Source organism: Cherax quadricarinatus, chromosome 61 (assembly GCF_038502225.1).
Source record: "Cherax quadricarinatus isolate ZL_2023a chromosome 61, ASM3850222v1, whole genome shotgun sequence".
NCBI lineage: Eukaryota > Metazoa > Arthropoda > Malacostraca > Decapoda > Parastacidae > Cherax > Cherax quadricarinatus.
In genome coordinates, this window is record NC_091352.1 from 1463278 (window position 1) to 1477716 (window position 14439).

The 14439-nt window shown below is 42.7% G+C and overlaps 1 protein-coding gene across 2 annotated transcripts in view; it reads left to right on the top strand.

Moving 5' to 3' along the window:
* The window catches only part of LOC128699471 (uncharacterized), a gene marked incomplete at its 5' end in the record, with an annotated part of 16899 nt that extends 2966 nt beyond the window's left edge, over window positions 1-13933 (top strand). Inside the window, 3 exon segments of one of the 2 annotated variants that reach the window (XM_070098112.1) lie at window positions 576-755; window positions 3829-3943; window positions 9705-13933. In XM_070098112.1, the coding sequence (XP_069954213.1) occupies window positions 576-755; window positions 3829-3943; window positions 9705-9837 (428 nt within the window). In that variant the 3' untranslated portion in view covers window positions 9838-13933. 2 annotated transcript variants of the gene reach the window in all.
* Between the last annotated feature and the right edge of the window lie 506 nt (window positions 13934-14439).

Here is a 14439-nt window from a genome sequence, read left to right on the forward strand (position 1 = left end):
GATGGTTTAACACTGGTAAACTTGCTCTAACAACATCAACCTGGAACACTATATTCCATTAATCTTAAACAAGTTTAATTAATTTTAAGCTAATTTAGACCAGGTTAGCTTACCATTAAGCTCCATTAAGCTCAGCAAAGTCAGCTCAAGTTCCTAACCTGGCTGCAGGTATATATATATATATATATATATATATATATATATATATATATATATATATATATATATATATATATATATATATATATATATATATATATATATATATATATATATATATATATATATATATCATTATTCACTTTAATATATATTTTAGGTGTTAAAGTGACCTTGATGGGTGTGTAGAGATGAGGTGCAGTCTTAATGACCCTATGGTTATTAAGAATCTTTAATTACCCATCAGACTGATGTTATCACTAATAACAGATAGTTCAACGCTGTAGCGTTGAACTTTATCTGTTTACTGTTACCTCTACTTCTATACTAAACACTTTTAAGCTTGTACATCAGATTAAGAGTAATTTCTCCTCTCTCTCTCTCTCTCTCTCTCTCTCTCTCTCTCACACACACAGGGTGCCAGGGTATCGACTGCTTCAAGTGTGTGTCAGTGAACGGTGACAACCCCAGCTGTGAGGACCCCTTCCATAACAACTTTACCGTGGGTCTGATGGAGAGTCCCTGCCTGGCAGGGCGCAAAGGCAGGGGAGGTCTCTTCCCTGCCACGGCCTGCATCAAACTGGCTGGCATCTATGGTCAGTGTTACAGGGAGGGAGAGAAACAGGGAGGTAGGTAGGTAGGTAGGGAGAGAAGCAGGGAAGAAGGAAGGGAGGGAGACAGGGAGAAAGGAAGCATGTTTTAATCATGTTTTAGTCATGTTCCAGTCATGTCTAAGTCACCTCACCTCGTATAATAACTTAAATGTTCCATCTCTCCTACTAAGTTACCTTCTTAATTATTACCTTTAATAACCAATTTAACATATTTTTTCAATAATAATAATTATTATCTACTTAACATTATCTACTTATCTACTTAACATTATCTACTTATCTGATAACATATATATATATATATATATATATATATATATATATATATATATATATATATATATATATATATATATATATATATATATATATATATATATAATATATATATATATATATATGTGTGTGTGTGTGTGTGTGTGTGTGTGTGTGTGTGTGTGTGTGTGTGTGTGTGTGTGTGTGTACTCACCTATATGTGGTTGCAGAAGTCGAGTCACAGCTCCTGGTCATGTGTGTAACACTGGTGGTCACAGAGTCAGCAGTGAAAGGAATAGATAGCCTGGTCAGGATACGTTGATGCCTATAGAGAGGCTCTTCATCCAAGGAATTAAAGCTACTCTCCTCTTCCCCTGCCCCTGTGGGTTTATCGTTTTTTTCATAGTTGAGGAGTGGGAATTGTTGATGTAAGGCTGTAAACCAGTGTGGGTCAATGAGTATAAGAAGTGTTGGAGGATCGATCCTCCGTGTTTCTATCTATCTGAATGTTGTGCAGAGGGTGTAGACCAGATAAATGAGAGAAATGAGGTAGGTGAGGTAGATGAGGTAGGCGAGGTAGATGAGGTACGAGAGGTAGATGAGGTAGACAGGTAGATATACTTCCAGATGCGAGTGGAACACACTTAGGCTCCAGACGCATCTACCTGAGTATGGTGTAGACGAGAGTAGACGAAGGTAGATGAGGGTAGACGATAGTAGACGAGGGTAGATACTGTTCCAGACGCAGCTGGAACACACTTATTCATTGCAGACGACAATGGACAAACTCTGATAATCCGGGAGTGCACTGTGGACTCCGGCTCTCTCACTCTGGACACTGAACTAGCCAGGATGTCACACTGTGGTGCCTTTGTCCTCTCTGGAAGGTAGGTGATTCCCTCCGTTACCACTGCCACCATGGAACGATCCTTGCTGATGAACTAGCAGCTGCTGCTGCTGCTGCTGTTACTGCTGTGGCTGCTGTTGCTGCTGCTGCTGCTGCTGCTGCTGCTGCTGCTGCTGTTACTGCTGTGGCTGCTGTTGCTGCTGCTGCTGCTGCTGCTGCTGTTACTGCTGTGGCTGCTGTTGCTGCTGCTGCTGCTGCTGCTGCTGCTACTGCTGCTGCTGCTGCTGCTGCTGCTGCTGCTGCTGCTGCTGCTGCTGCTGCTGCTACTGCTGCTGCTGCTGCTGCTGCTGCTGCTGCTGCTGTTACTGCTGTGGCTGCTGTTGCTGCTGTTGCTGCTGCTGCTGCTGCTGCTGCTGCTGCTGCTGTTACTGCTGTGGCTGCTGTTGCTGCTGCTGCTACTGCTACTGTTGCTGCTGCTGCTGTTACTGCTGTGCCTGCTGCTCTTGTTTCTGCTGCTGCTGCTGCTGCTACTGCTACTGTTGCTGCTGCTGTTACTGATGTAGCTGCTGCTGCTGCTGCTGCTGCTGCTGCTGCTGCTACTGCTGCTGCTGCTGCTGCTATTGTGGAAGGGTGGCAGAGACACTGGTCAGATTGTAAACACTTAATCAGTAGTGCGCATTCTTTACTTCACTTTCAAAGTTGACCTGGACTAGTTTCTAGGCTCCCGAGTCTTCACTCGCCCTCTAGTTTGACATAAACATACGAAAAACAACACATGTCAATAGTGAGCATTGAATTGAGATGTGTGTTGTGTATATTTCATCCCTAGACATCTCTAACAAACTCAAAACGATAATAAAACTGAGATTAATAGAAATATTAGCCTCGGGTCGTTATTTCAACATTGCCTTCACGACTGTTAGATGCCAATATAACCTTTCTAAAATATAGATGCTCCTCGGATAGCCAACCCGATATCCAGGTGCTCTGCCACCCTGGAACAAGAGGATGGTTGCTGGCCACAAGCAGTGATCCTCTATACTGTCCTCTGAATGCTCCATAGTCAGTGACATGTTTGTGTTAGGATGTTCGTGGTGTTGTTTGGTGATAATAAAGAATTATTTTAGGTTGTGAGAGAAACAAGGCCTACCAGAGCATGGTACCTGTGTATGTTCACGCCCCTCATGTGTATTAGTTGAGTGTAGCGTGTAGGTGACCCCTTCCCCCTTCCTTTGTGAAGTGAACAATGTTATGCTTGTCATCTCGACGATACACTAGACTCACTCATTATATTTCTCCTCTAGTTTATAACCTGAGAGTCCCTCATTCCCGTGTCCTTGAAAGTCAGTCCTTCATTCCTGTGATCCCTGAGAGTTTGTCCTCCAGTCGTGACTGTCAGAGTGTGTCCAAGGCTGACACATGCTGCGGGACACAGTCAAGAGCAGCCGGCAAGTGTTCCTGCCCACGAGGACCACTCACATTGTGTACATGGAAGAAAAAAATAGTATTGATTTTTAGTTGGCTTGTGGTCGACGACTGCTGCACTACTCGTCCTCGTCTTCGTCCTCGTCCTCGTCCTCGTCTTCGTCCTCGTCCTCGTCCTCCTCCTCCTCCTCCTCCTCCAAGACAGAGCCTCACCTCGTCGCCCGCCCTGGTTACACACACTTAAGGAGTCCCTATCATGTATTTGATTGGATTACTTTTGACGTCGCTTACGATTCTCAGCGCAATGCTACGCTCTCTCCAGAAATATAAATTTATATACTATTAAATGACTTCTCCCACAAAATAAACACACACACACACACACACACACACACACACACACACACACACACACACACACACACACACACACACACACACACACACACACACACACACACACACACACACACACACACACACACACACACACACAGAAGACGTTGTTGTCAGCAATTTATTTTACAGATGACACAGGGCAGAGCATAACGATCCGGTCGTGTGCACTGGACAGCGGTACCTTGACCACAGACACAGAGATCATCCGCATGTCTCACTGTGGCAGCTTCTACTTCCAGCAGAAGTAAGATGAACAACTAGCAGCGAGCTTCTTGTACTGGCCGCAGGGCCTTATTACTGCTAGTTCAGCCAATGTCATCCGCCTCTCCAGAAGCACAGAATGCTGTTGTTTCAAGGCGAGAGAGAGAGACTCCTTGCGGAGATTCCCCTCCCCAAGACTGGGAGATATGCCAAGGAACATCATGAGGTTCCGTAGCTACTTGCTAGAAGGCACTTCGGCCAGTAACACGAGGCTCACTCTTACCAACCAACATTACATCTTTCCACTAAGCATAAGTTTCAAGATGAGGCTTTAAAGACCTGAAGTAAACTTGTCTCTGCACCGACCACTTCACCTTTTTTTGCTGCTGCACCGCCCGTCTTGAAGATCTCCTTCTCCCGTCTTATGCACCTTTTACGCCTGTCTAAAGCACTTCTTTCTCCTCCTTCCGTCTTAAAAACCGCTTGCTCCTCCTGTCTTGCTCTACCTTTCAACTGAAAGACCTCATCTTCCTCCTCCTGCCGTCCTGAGGACCTCCTCCTCCTCCTCCTCTTCCTCCTACCGACCTAAATACCTCTTCCTTCCACTGTCGGCTTCCATGGTGGTGACCGTCACCAAAGGTGCAGCTTCAGGAACTGGTCTCAACAACGTCAGACATGTGTAAGTGGCAGTCTCTATCTCTCTCTCTCTCTCTCTCTCTCTCTCTCTCTCTCTCTCTCTCTCTCTCTCTCTCTCTCTCTCCCACACACACACACACACACACACACAGTTTTTGTATACATGTATCTCATTGCTTTATAAATTAAATCCAAGTCAGCAGATATTCAAAGCTTTCCAGAGAGACCCCTTGACCTTCCATGGAAGTCCAAGGCTTTCTAGGGATGTTCAAGACTTTCCAGATATACCCTTGACTTTCCAGGGATACCTCTAGTTTTTCAGGAACACAGATGTTATTACAAGTATACTCACAGATTTCCAGGGATATGCAAGACGTTCCAGGATTCCCCATGGAGTTCCAGGAATATCCAGGGTATTCCAGGTAGCATCTCTCTCTCTCTCTCTCTCTCTCTCTCTCTCTTTCTTTCCTAACAAGTGCGTGGCTTCACAAACAGTGATATACCACCCATCACCCACTGGCCCACCATCACCCACCTCCCACCACCTGCCGCCCACCTCCCACCGCCCGCCACCCACAACCTGCCACCCACCACCTGCCTCAGCATCCATCTCAGACCTGCCAATTTCCTCACCTCAATAACAGATTCCTGGTCCACACACCAGAGGTAATTCCCCCCTCTCTATCTCCCCTCCCTCTATCCCCTCCCCTCTGTATCTCCCCTCCCTCTATCCCCTCCCCTCTCTATCTCCCCTCCCTCTATCCCCTCCCCTCTCTATCTCCCCTCCCTCTATCCCCTCCCCTCTGTATCTCCCCTCCCTCTATCCCCTTCCCTCTCTATCTCCCCTCCCTCTATCCCCTCCCCTCTGTATCTCCCCTCCCACGATCCCCTTCCCTCTCTATCTCCCCTCCCTCTATCCCCTCCCCTCTCTATCTCCCCTCCCTCTATCCCCTCCCCTCTGTATCTCCCCTCCCTCTATCCCCTCCCCTCTCTATCTCCCCTCCCTCTATCCCCTCCCCTCTCTATCTCCCCTCCCTCTATCCCCTCCCCTCTCTACTCCTTCCCATTTCTTTCCCTCCGTACTTTCACTCCCCTCTCTCTCCTTACCTCTCTTCCTCTCTACGTCACCGTCTCCCCCTACCTCTTTTTTTCACTTTCTCTTTTCCAGTTCTCACTTTCTTCCTCACTTTCTCTACATTTTCTTTTTTGCCTTTTTGTTACTTCTTGTCTGTCTTCTTTTCTTGATTATCTTTCACATTCTCCATCACTTTCTCTATTGGTTTCTCCTTTGATTTTCACTTTCTTTTCAGCTTTCTCTTTCGCTTTTTCCATACTGTTATTGTTTAATTTAATTTTATCTCTCTCTTATCTTTCTCTTTCACTTTTCCCTCACTTTCTCCCATTTTTTCCTTTACTTTCTCCCTTGCTTTCTTATTTATTTTCTCCCTCACTTTCTCCTTCACATTCTATTAAACTTTCTCAACTTTTTCTTTCACTTTCTCTGATTTTTTCTTTCACTTTCTTTTTTACTTTTCTTTAAATTTCTCTAACTTTTCCTTCACTTTCTCTTTTACTTTCTCCTTACCTTTCTCCCTCACTTTCTCCTCCACTTTCCAGCGTTTTTTTAGACGGTGTTCCAGCAACAGCGTCTCACAAGACTTACAAAGTCTGAAGAACATAAACTTAAGCTGTTTTTAGACTTGCACTAACAGTTAAGTTGATCAAGACACCTGTGCCAACCCCTCTGACGCCTTTTTCATAACCTCACCTTAACAACACATCATTATAACACTCTACGGCTAACTTTTTCACTAACTTTAATTATGCAACTTCAATTATCCTAAATTATGCAGCCTAAATTATCCTAAATTATACAGCCTAAATTTTTAGAGTATGTGATGTTATTTTACGTATGGTTATAATGTGATATATATACTGGGAGATATATATATCTCAGTGTATATACACTGGGAGGTATGTATCTCAGTGTATATACACTGGGAGGTATGTATCTCAGTGTATATACACTGGGAGGTATGTATCTCAGTGTATATACACTGGGAGGTATGTATCTCAGTGTATATACACTGGGAGGTATGTATCTCAGTGTATATACACTGGGAGGTATGTATCTCAGTGTATATACACTGGGAGGTATGTATCTCAGTGAATATACACTGAGTGGTATATATCTTAATATATATATACAATGGGAGGTATGTTTTCTCAATGTATATACACTGAGAAATATTCGTATCTTAGTGAATATACACTGGTAGTATACTTGTATCATTATTTTTGGTGTTAAAAAATATTCTTGACTGGTTTTCAGCAGGAGACTTGCAGCCTTAATGACCCTCGTGTAGTAGATAGACTTCAAACCCCGTTAACCAACCAGTTAGTCTCTTTGGGATATATACACCCAATGCTGGGTAATCTCTCAGTGTATATATATATATATATATATATATATATATATATATATATATATATATATACACTGACAGGTGTGTGTGTGTGTGTATACACTGATGTTAGCAACCTCGGTGACCATCGTGCAGTAGATAGACTTCAAACCTAGCAGACTAACACAGGCCGGCGGTATTAATATAAACACAAAGAATTAAGAATAAACACCAGGAGATATAAACAAGTGAGCATCACCTTCAACGATGTTTATCCTTAATGGTAGTAAATCTTATCTTACTTATGTTAAAACAATTATTGTCACCCAAATGTAATCTAATTCTCCTTATTACTCAAGTGTCAGTGTAATCTAATTCTCCTTATTACTTAAGTGTCAATGTAATCTAATTCTCCTTATTACTCAAGTGTCAATGTAATCTAATTCTCCTTATTACTCAAGTGTCAATGTAATCTAATTCTCCTTATTACTTAAGTGTCAATGTAATCTAATTCTCCTTAATACAAAAGTGTCAGTGTAATCTAACTCTCTTCATGACACAGGTGTCATAATGTAATCTAATCCTCCTTATTACACGAGTGTCATAATGTGAGGGAATATTGGGATGAGTATAAGAAATGATAGAATAAAAAGATCACTGTTGGTGTGGGGTAATTAGCACAGGTCACAGCAGCCTCCCCCTGGGGGTGTCTCCTGCGATGTCAACTATCATAGTTCCCACTGGGCTGTGAGAGAGCCGGTTGCTATTGTTAGGACGCAAGTACTACTGCTAGGTGAGGCCACGTCTGTCACCTGTGTTTGGACGCTGGACCATGTTTCCAGGCGTCTACTGGTTAGCCCTGTCAAACTCCACGTCAACACTTATCAGTTGCAGCTAACACGGTAAAATATAAACCTTGATATGACTTACCTGGGTGTGTGTATCGTACCCATATAGCATAACACTGGTATTGATGTTTTGATTGAAGAAGATGTGACGCTGGACGTTTTCAAGCGATCCATCACGTTAGCACATTGAAAATCAACTGACGCCCATCATTTATCCACAAGTTCAACTTGTAAACTATATCCGAGGATAATGTCCACAGTACGGAGAAAGTTCCCCTTAATGCTCGTTCGTGTATGAATAAGCGACATGGAGAATAGTTCTCCCGCAGTACTCGCTCATTCGCTCATGGCAGAGACAGTTTCCTTCTTCCTGGAGGTTGTCGGTGCACGACTTGGGTTTCGCAAAGAGCACACGACTATAACCACGAATGTTTCTACATTTCAATGTGGCGTGGCCTTGCCGGCGACTCATTCACTCGCTTAGCCTACATATTCACCCATTGATGCACTCATTGTGATGGCAATCTGTTTGTTGAAGCCTCCTGCACCCCTATTTACAGTCACGTTTCTGCTTACATGATGTCTACAGTCGTTAGGTGCCAGCTCTGGCGACTTAGCAGAATCAAGGAGAGTGGATTCCTTGAGTCCAAGGTGCAGGTTATGGAATCAAATGCACTAGCTGTATTAACAGGTTAGACTTAGAGGCATATCAGATTTTTAATAGTATGAGGAACAGAAGTTTCCTAGAACATGAGAAAATATTATGCTGCAGATTCTCTCGCAAGGATGAAGAGTTCTTGGTAACGCCCCTGTCTAACATAAGTGTCTTGTGACCAATGCAGTCTAGTACTGCTTAGTAAGGAACGTGTGCTAAGATATATGGACGTTTCTGGTATGTTTAAATTACCCTACATTGCAATATATAAGATCTTGCTTTAACTCTGCTAAATGAACGAAGAGAGAGGTTGTGGCCCCCTTGAGAGGGGTCGTCGCCCCGCCCAGTTGGAGAAAAATTCTCCACAGACAATTTATTCTAATTCGCTTTTTTACACAAGTGTCATAAAGTAATCTAATCTTTATTACATAAGTGATATAATGTAATCTAATTATCTTTCCTCTCACTTCCTCTTACCCTTCTCCTCCTCCCCTTCCTCCTCCTCCTCCTCCTCCGTTTTCTCATTATCTCTCATATTCACTTGTTTCTCTATGTCTGTCTCTTGTATTTTTCACTGTTTATGTAACATTGTGTCTGCATGTTCACCTCTATGGCATGATTATGTCTGCTGTGTTATGTCTGTGTTTGTTCTGCTGTGTTTGTGTTTATTGTGTCTGTGTTTGTTGTGTTTGTGTTCTGTTGTTATTCTCTCTGCCTGGTCTGCTGTTACTTTTTAATTACAACCAATTATATCCCACCTTTAATGACACACATTACCTTTAAATGATGCAAATTACCTTTCAGATGCTTTTGGAATCATCTGGTAGCTTCCAAAAGCTTCTGGTAGCTTCTGGTAGCTTCTGGTAGCTTCCAAAAGCTTCTGGTAGCTTCTGGTAGCTTCTAGAAGCTTCTGGAAGCTTCATGGATATGCAGTGTCTTATTTATCTCTTCTTCGACCTCAATTAAATTACCCATTTTGACCTTTTTTGACGTAGTCAAAAAAAATAAGTGACTTTTTATAACCTTTTTCTTTGGTTCTGATGTCAAAGAATTTTTTTCTGACTGCTGCCATATTCCTTCTGACTGATGTCCCTTGTTTGTTGTTGTCTGACCTGACGCTAGCGTTTTATTTGACGTTGTAACAAACAGTGACGTCGTGCGGCGAGTTAGACGTGTGGACTGACGTGAGGTGTCTTGACGTGTTTACTGACATGAGATGTCTTGACGTGTTTACTTACGTGAGGTACCTCCCTCCACCAGGTACGTGAAGGGTTGTCTTCAGAGTTGTGATGACTACGATGGTTGTAATGGTTCTCCCCCCTCAAGAGAAGTCTCCTCTACCACGCTACCCTCAGCTATCTTCCTTCTCCTATACTTCTACAAGATCTTGTAGCCCCTGGAGAAGTGCGGTCATCTTCCTGCACCACTGTTTCTACAAGTTCTTGTAACCCCTGGGGAAGTGCAGGCCATCTTATTTCTGTGTCTACAAAACTTCGAAAGTTTCCGAAAAAGCCTTTGAAGCCCTTTCCCATCCCTCGGGAAAAGTGGCAGCTTGCTGGGATCTACCTTCTCAAGTAGTCCCAGCAAGTGGTCACAGTAAGTGGTCACAGTAAGTGATCACAGCAAATGGTCACAGCAAGTACACCCAAGTGTTCCATGCTCACATCGGCTCTTGAAAGCACACATTTCGAGGTGGTTTGGACCTGTTAGTGACTGAACTTTCGCATTTCCAGGTCTTGAGAGCTACTATGGTGATTCCAGACCTTGTAAACAAGGCGTGGAAGTTACTGTTGGTAGTGAGCTTAGCTTAGAGATTTGCTCTAGAGCCACGAGTATTGGACACCTTATATTTATAGCCTGAAAAAATATGTTGTAAGTATTCCAGAATTTTTCGTATAGTCCTGGAATTCAGAATACAGTATTGAATACGAATGTTAGATGCATCGTCACTGTAGCACACTAAAATCATTTAGCACATATTTATCAAGACTAGCTGATGTCCGTAATCATGTAAGTATTGACTGGGAGTTCCACCATGACATGGTTCAGGATATGTCAACATAAGCTCTCGACAGCTGTCCGATGGTCAGCTTGCCTCCACACAAGCACTCTCAAGGTTCATGACACTTCGACGTTCTTCCTCGCGAGCTTCAGAAGTTCAAGGTGACAGCTACACGACTCTGGAAGCAGTGACCACAAGTCAGTGTTGAGCGTCCAGGTTACGTCTTTTCATAGGTCCCTCACAGTACTCTTCATGAGCATTTGTTGACGCAGTAGGTCACCAATCGTAAGTTTGTCCAAAAGAACGTAAGAGAGAGAGAGAGAGAGAGAGAGAGAGAGAGAGAGAGAGAGAGAGAGAATTTTGGATCCAGAAAGATGCACCACACCTTCCGAGACGTATGTAAAGTCTCCAGTTTGGTGCATGACGCTTCCAGGGCTAAAAGTTGAACCAATGGATCGTGGATTGTATCTAACACGCTCGCGTCAGCCACTGATTAGGTTAACATTGTATGATCTTGTGTTAGGACAGGGATAGGTTCAATAAAGAGATAGAGGACAGTTTTACAGATAAAAGGTTAATTAATATGTTGTGTGTGTAGAGTGGCTGAAAGATTTTCCAGGTATGGAAGACTTCCCATGATCGGAAGGCTTTCCAGTCATAGGAAGGACTTTCTAAGTCTGGAATATCTGTTAGGACTGGAATACCCTTCAGGTCTAGAAGGTTTACCAGGTCTGGAAGGCAACCCACTGTTGAAAGGCTTCCTAGCTTTGGAATATTTCTTAGGGCTGGAATGCTTTCCAAGACTGGCAAGTGGACGTGAAGAAGACCTTGTCAAAGCCAGCGAGTACAACAGCAACTTAAGAACTAATCCAGGCACTTGCACTTGAAGAAGTGGTAAACTCGAGAAGTGGTAAGTGGAAGTGTAAAGAGAGGGTTACCTAGCCAAGACAGAGGCTATGTCCACCTGCACACCCACCCACTTACAAGCCACAGTCATTTGTGCTCATGTGAAAGTCGAGTGCGTCATTCATATACAACACGCAAATGATCGAAAAGTCATTGATTGAATTGTTGTGGAGACCATTCTTCCTATTCACATTTGTGCCCTGTGTAAAAAAACTAGAGATAAACAATCTTGAATAGTAATATTCATGTGTTTCCTCTTCCCGGACACTTGGTTTCTGCAGCGCAGGTCTGGAAGGTCTGTAAGTTTAAATATGAGGCCGTCGTGCCATAGGCTATCAAAAGCTTTGTGTACATTTCGAGTTGCAATTAGAGTTAGATTGCCTTGTTTCCGCCGGGGATCCACGGCACTGAAGAAGATTACAATGGAACTATAAATATTGGAATAATTGGTGGTATAACATACATGGCTTGTACACTAACCAAGAATTTGAACAATGGTGCTGTGTGTATGTACATATTATAGTTTAATAATAATAATAATTATAGGGCAATTATACAAATAATTCTCTTTCTTATATAAACAAATTATAAGGTAGTTTATTTTATATATAATAGTAGGAGAAGTATATCATTGCAGACAGTTACACTGCAGGCTATTTTAGTCATTGTTGCAAAAATAACATTATATCTGATACAATGGCTTGTCTCTGTGGAAAATTGTAACTACTATGAGAGACCATTAGCATCACTGACCCAGTCTAACTTCTCCCCTGACTAACTACTCTGCCATAAGCATAACAAATCACTGACCACGAACTTTTCAACTGGTCACAACCCAACAACTCCCAATCGTCAGTTGATCACAGTCTAGCCTTTCCTCCCTAACACTCGAGCACGGTCTTTACACGAAAGTTTTCAGACGCTTTAGATATGACTAATTAAAGGTATCTCTCCAGACTCTGTTACTAGTCTGTCTACATCACCAAAGACTTCAGGACAGGTCGAAGAACTCAGATTTCGATTTCGATTGTCCAAGAGTCAAGTAAATTTTTTTTTTTACATTCTTTTCCCGCGTATGTAGTGAATGAGAGAGCAGTGGAAGGTTGTGACTACAGTGCTACACTGTCGCTTCTTTAGCTACTGAAGTAGTCTGTCAGTGCCCTTAAAGAAGTCTTCAGGAACCTCCAGGAGCCTCCAATAACTTCCAGGAGCCTTCAGGAATTTCCAGAAGCCGCTAATAATCTATAGAAGCCTCCAGGTGACTCCAATATCCTCCTTGAGTCTATTAGCCTCCGGGAGCCTCCAGTAGTCCAGCTCCAGACGTCCTTGATAGCTCCCCTGACCCTTCCAAAGGCATCAGAAAGTTGCGTCAGTTTCCCCAAGAGGAACGAACGCTGCAGCTGACCACCTAAGCTTAAATACCATTTGAGAACTGGGCAGCCTGGCCAATCACAGAGGCGGGGCGGGGGTCTGCAAGAGAAGGCAAGGTGACGTAACTTCCAGTTGGGCCAATCAGGACTGTGGCCGCCAGCTGGCGCGCGCCTCGTTGGCCAAGACGTGACTGCTCACTGTCCAGTCAGAGAAGGGTTTCAGAGGCGCCTCGCAGGAAGGCCTTTCAAGACTTTTTACTTTCCCTTTGACAGAACAGGAAAAAAGGAAGAATTGGATCTTCAGGTCGATTTCCGTTTGCTGTCTGTTTGTTTACCGGGGATAATAAACAACGGAGAGGAACAACGGAATGATTGAAGATAATTCCCAGCTTTGTAAATTCTTCCCGGCTGGAAATACATTATAATTTATAGTAGTGTTATTTACACCAGCATTTACACCAGCGATGTTTTACACTTCCTGGCGCATCATTTACCTGCAAGATCATTTACAAAATTGTTGTTAACCAGACTGGCAAGACCGTCCCTTGATTAACGAGGTTCACTTCTCTGGCACTTACGATAACAACGTAAGTGAAACACCTGGACGATGTTACGATATTAAGTAGCGACTTGATATTTTATCTGCAAGTACGATATCTCTAACGAGTGAACTGCGCTCGTTCTGTAGTAGTTAGGTAGTTAGGAAGAGCACTTAACAAGGTATATTAGTCACTACGATAGTCTCCGGGAAGTTCCACTCACCATATCACTTACCAGTTAGTAACTTATTACGATTTATAACAAGATAATAGTGAAGGTAACTGCTAGTTCATATTAGCCTGACTTAATTACCCCCACCCCTCCTTTTACTCTAACATTAGTTAGAGTTGTTATCTTCCACCCTCCTCCTCCCCCTCCACCTCCCTCTCCTCTTCCCCCTACTCTTCCCACTCCTTCTTACCCCTTCTCTTCCTCTTCCTCTTCCTCTTCCCCTCCCCACTTCCTTCCTTTCCCTTCCCTGCACACATTAGGTCTACCCCTCGTAAGATTTCCAGTACCCGAACGAGGGTAATGCCTAGACATGTGCACACACACACACACACACACACACACACACACACACACACACACACACACACACACACACACACACACACACACACACACACACACACACACACACACACATACACACAAACAAACAAAAAATATATGAATGTATAGCCTTACATCTAGCAATTAATATTCATGAATTAGCTATATTTCTAACGTAAAGGACTATATTAAAGAAATACATATATATAACAAATTAATATAGAAGTTTATACAGTTTACATATATAAATATATATATATATATATATATATATATATATATATATATATATATATATATATATATATATATATATATATATATATATATATATGCTTGGTATTTCTAATATTAGAGATAGTAATTAGGTAAAAATTAGGGAGATGTGACTAAGTAGGTTCATTACTAACTACTGATGACTGGTTCTGAGGTTGTCATTAATCCATATATTTGTACTTTGAAAAATAAAGAGAATATTGTACAGATTTTGTGACTTATTAAACCCTGAGAGAGAGAGAGAGAGAGAGAGAGAGAGAGAGAGAGAGAGAGAGAGAGAGAGAGAGAGAGAGAGAGAGAGAGAGAGAGAGAGAGAGAGAGAGATAGCTCTAGTTTCAGACTGGTA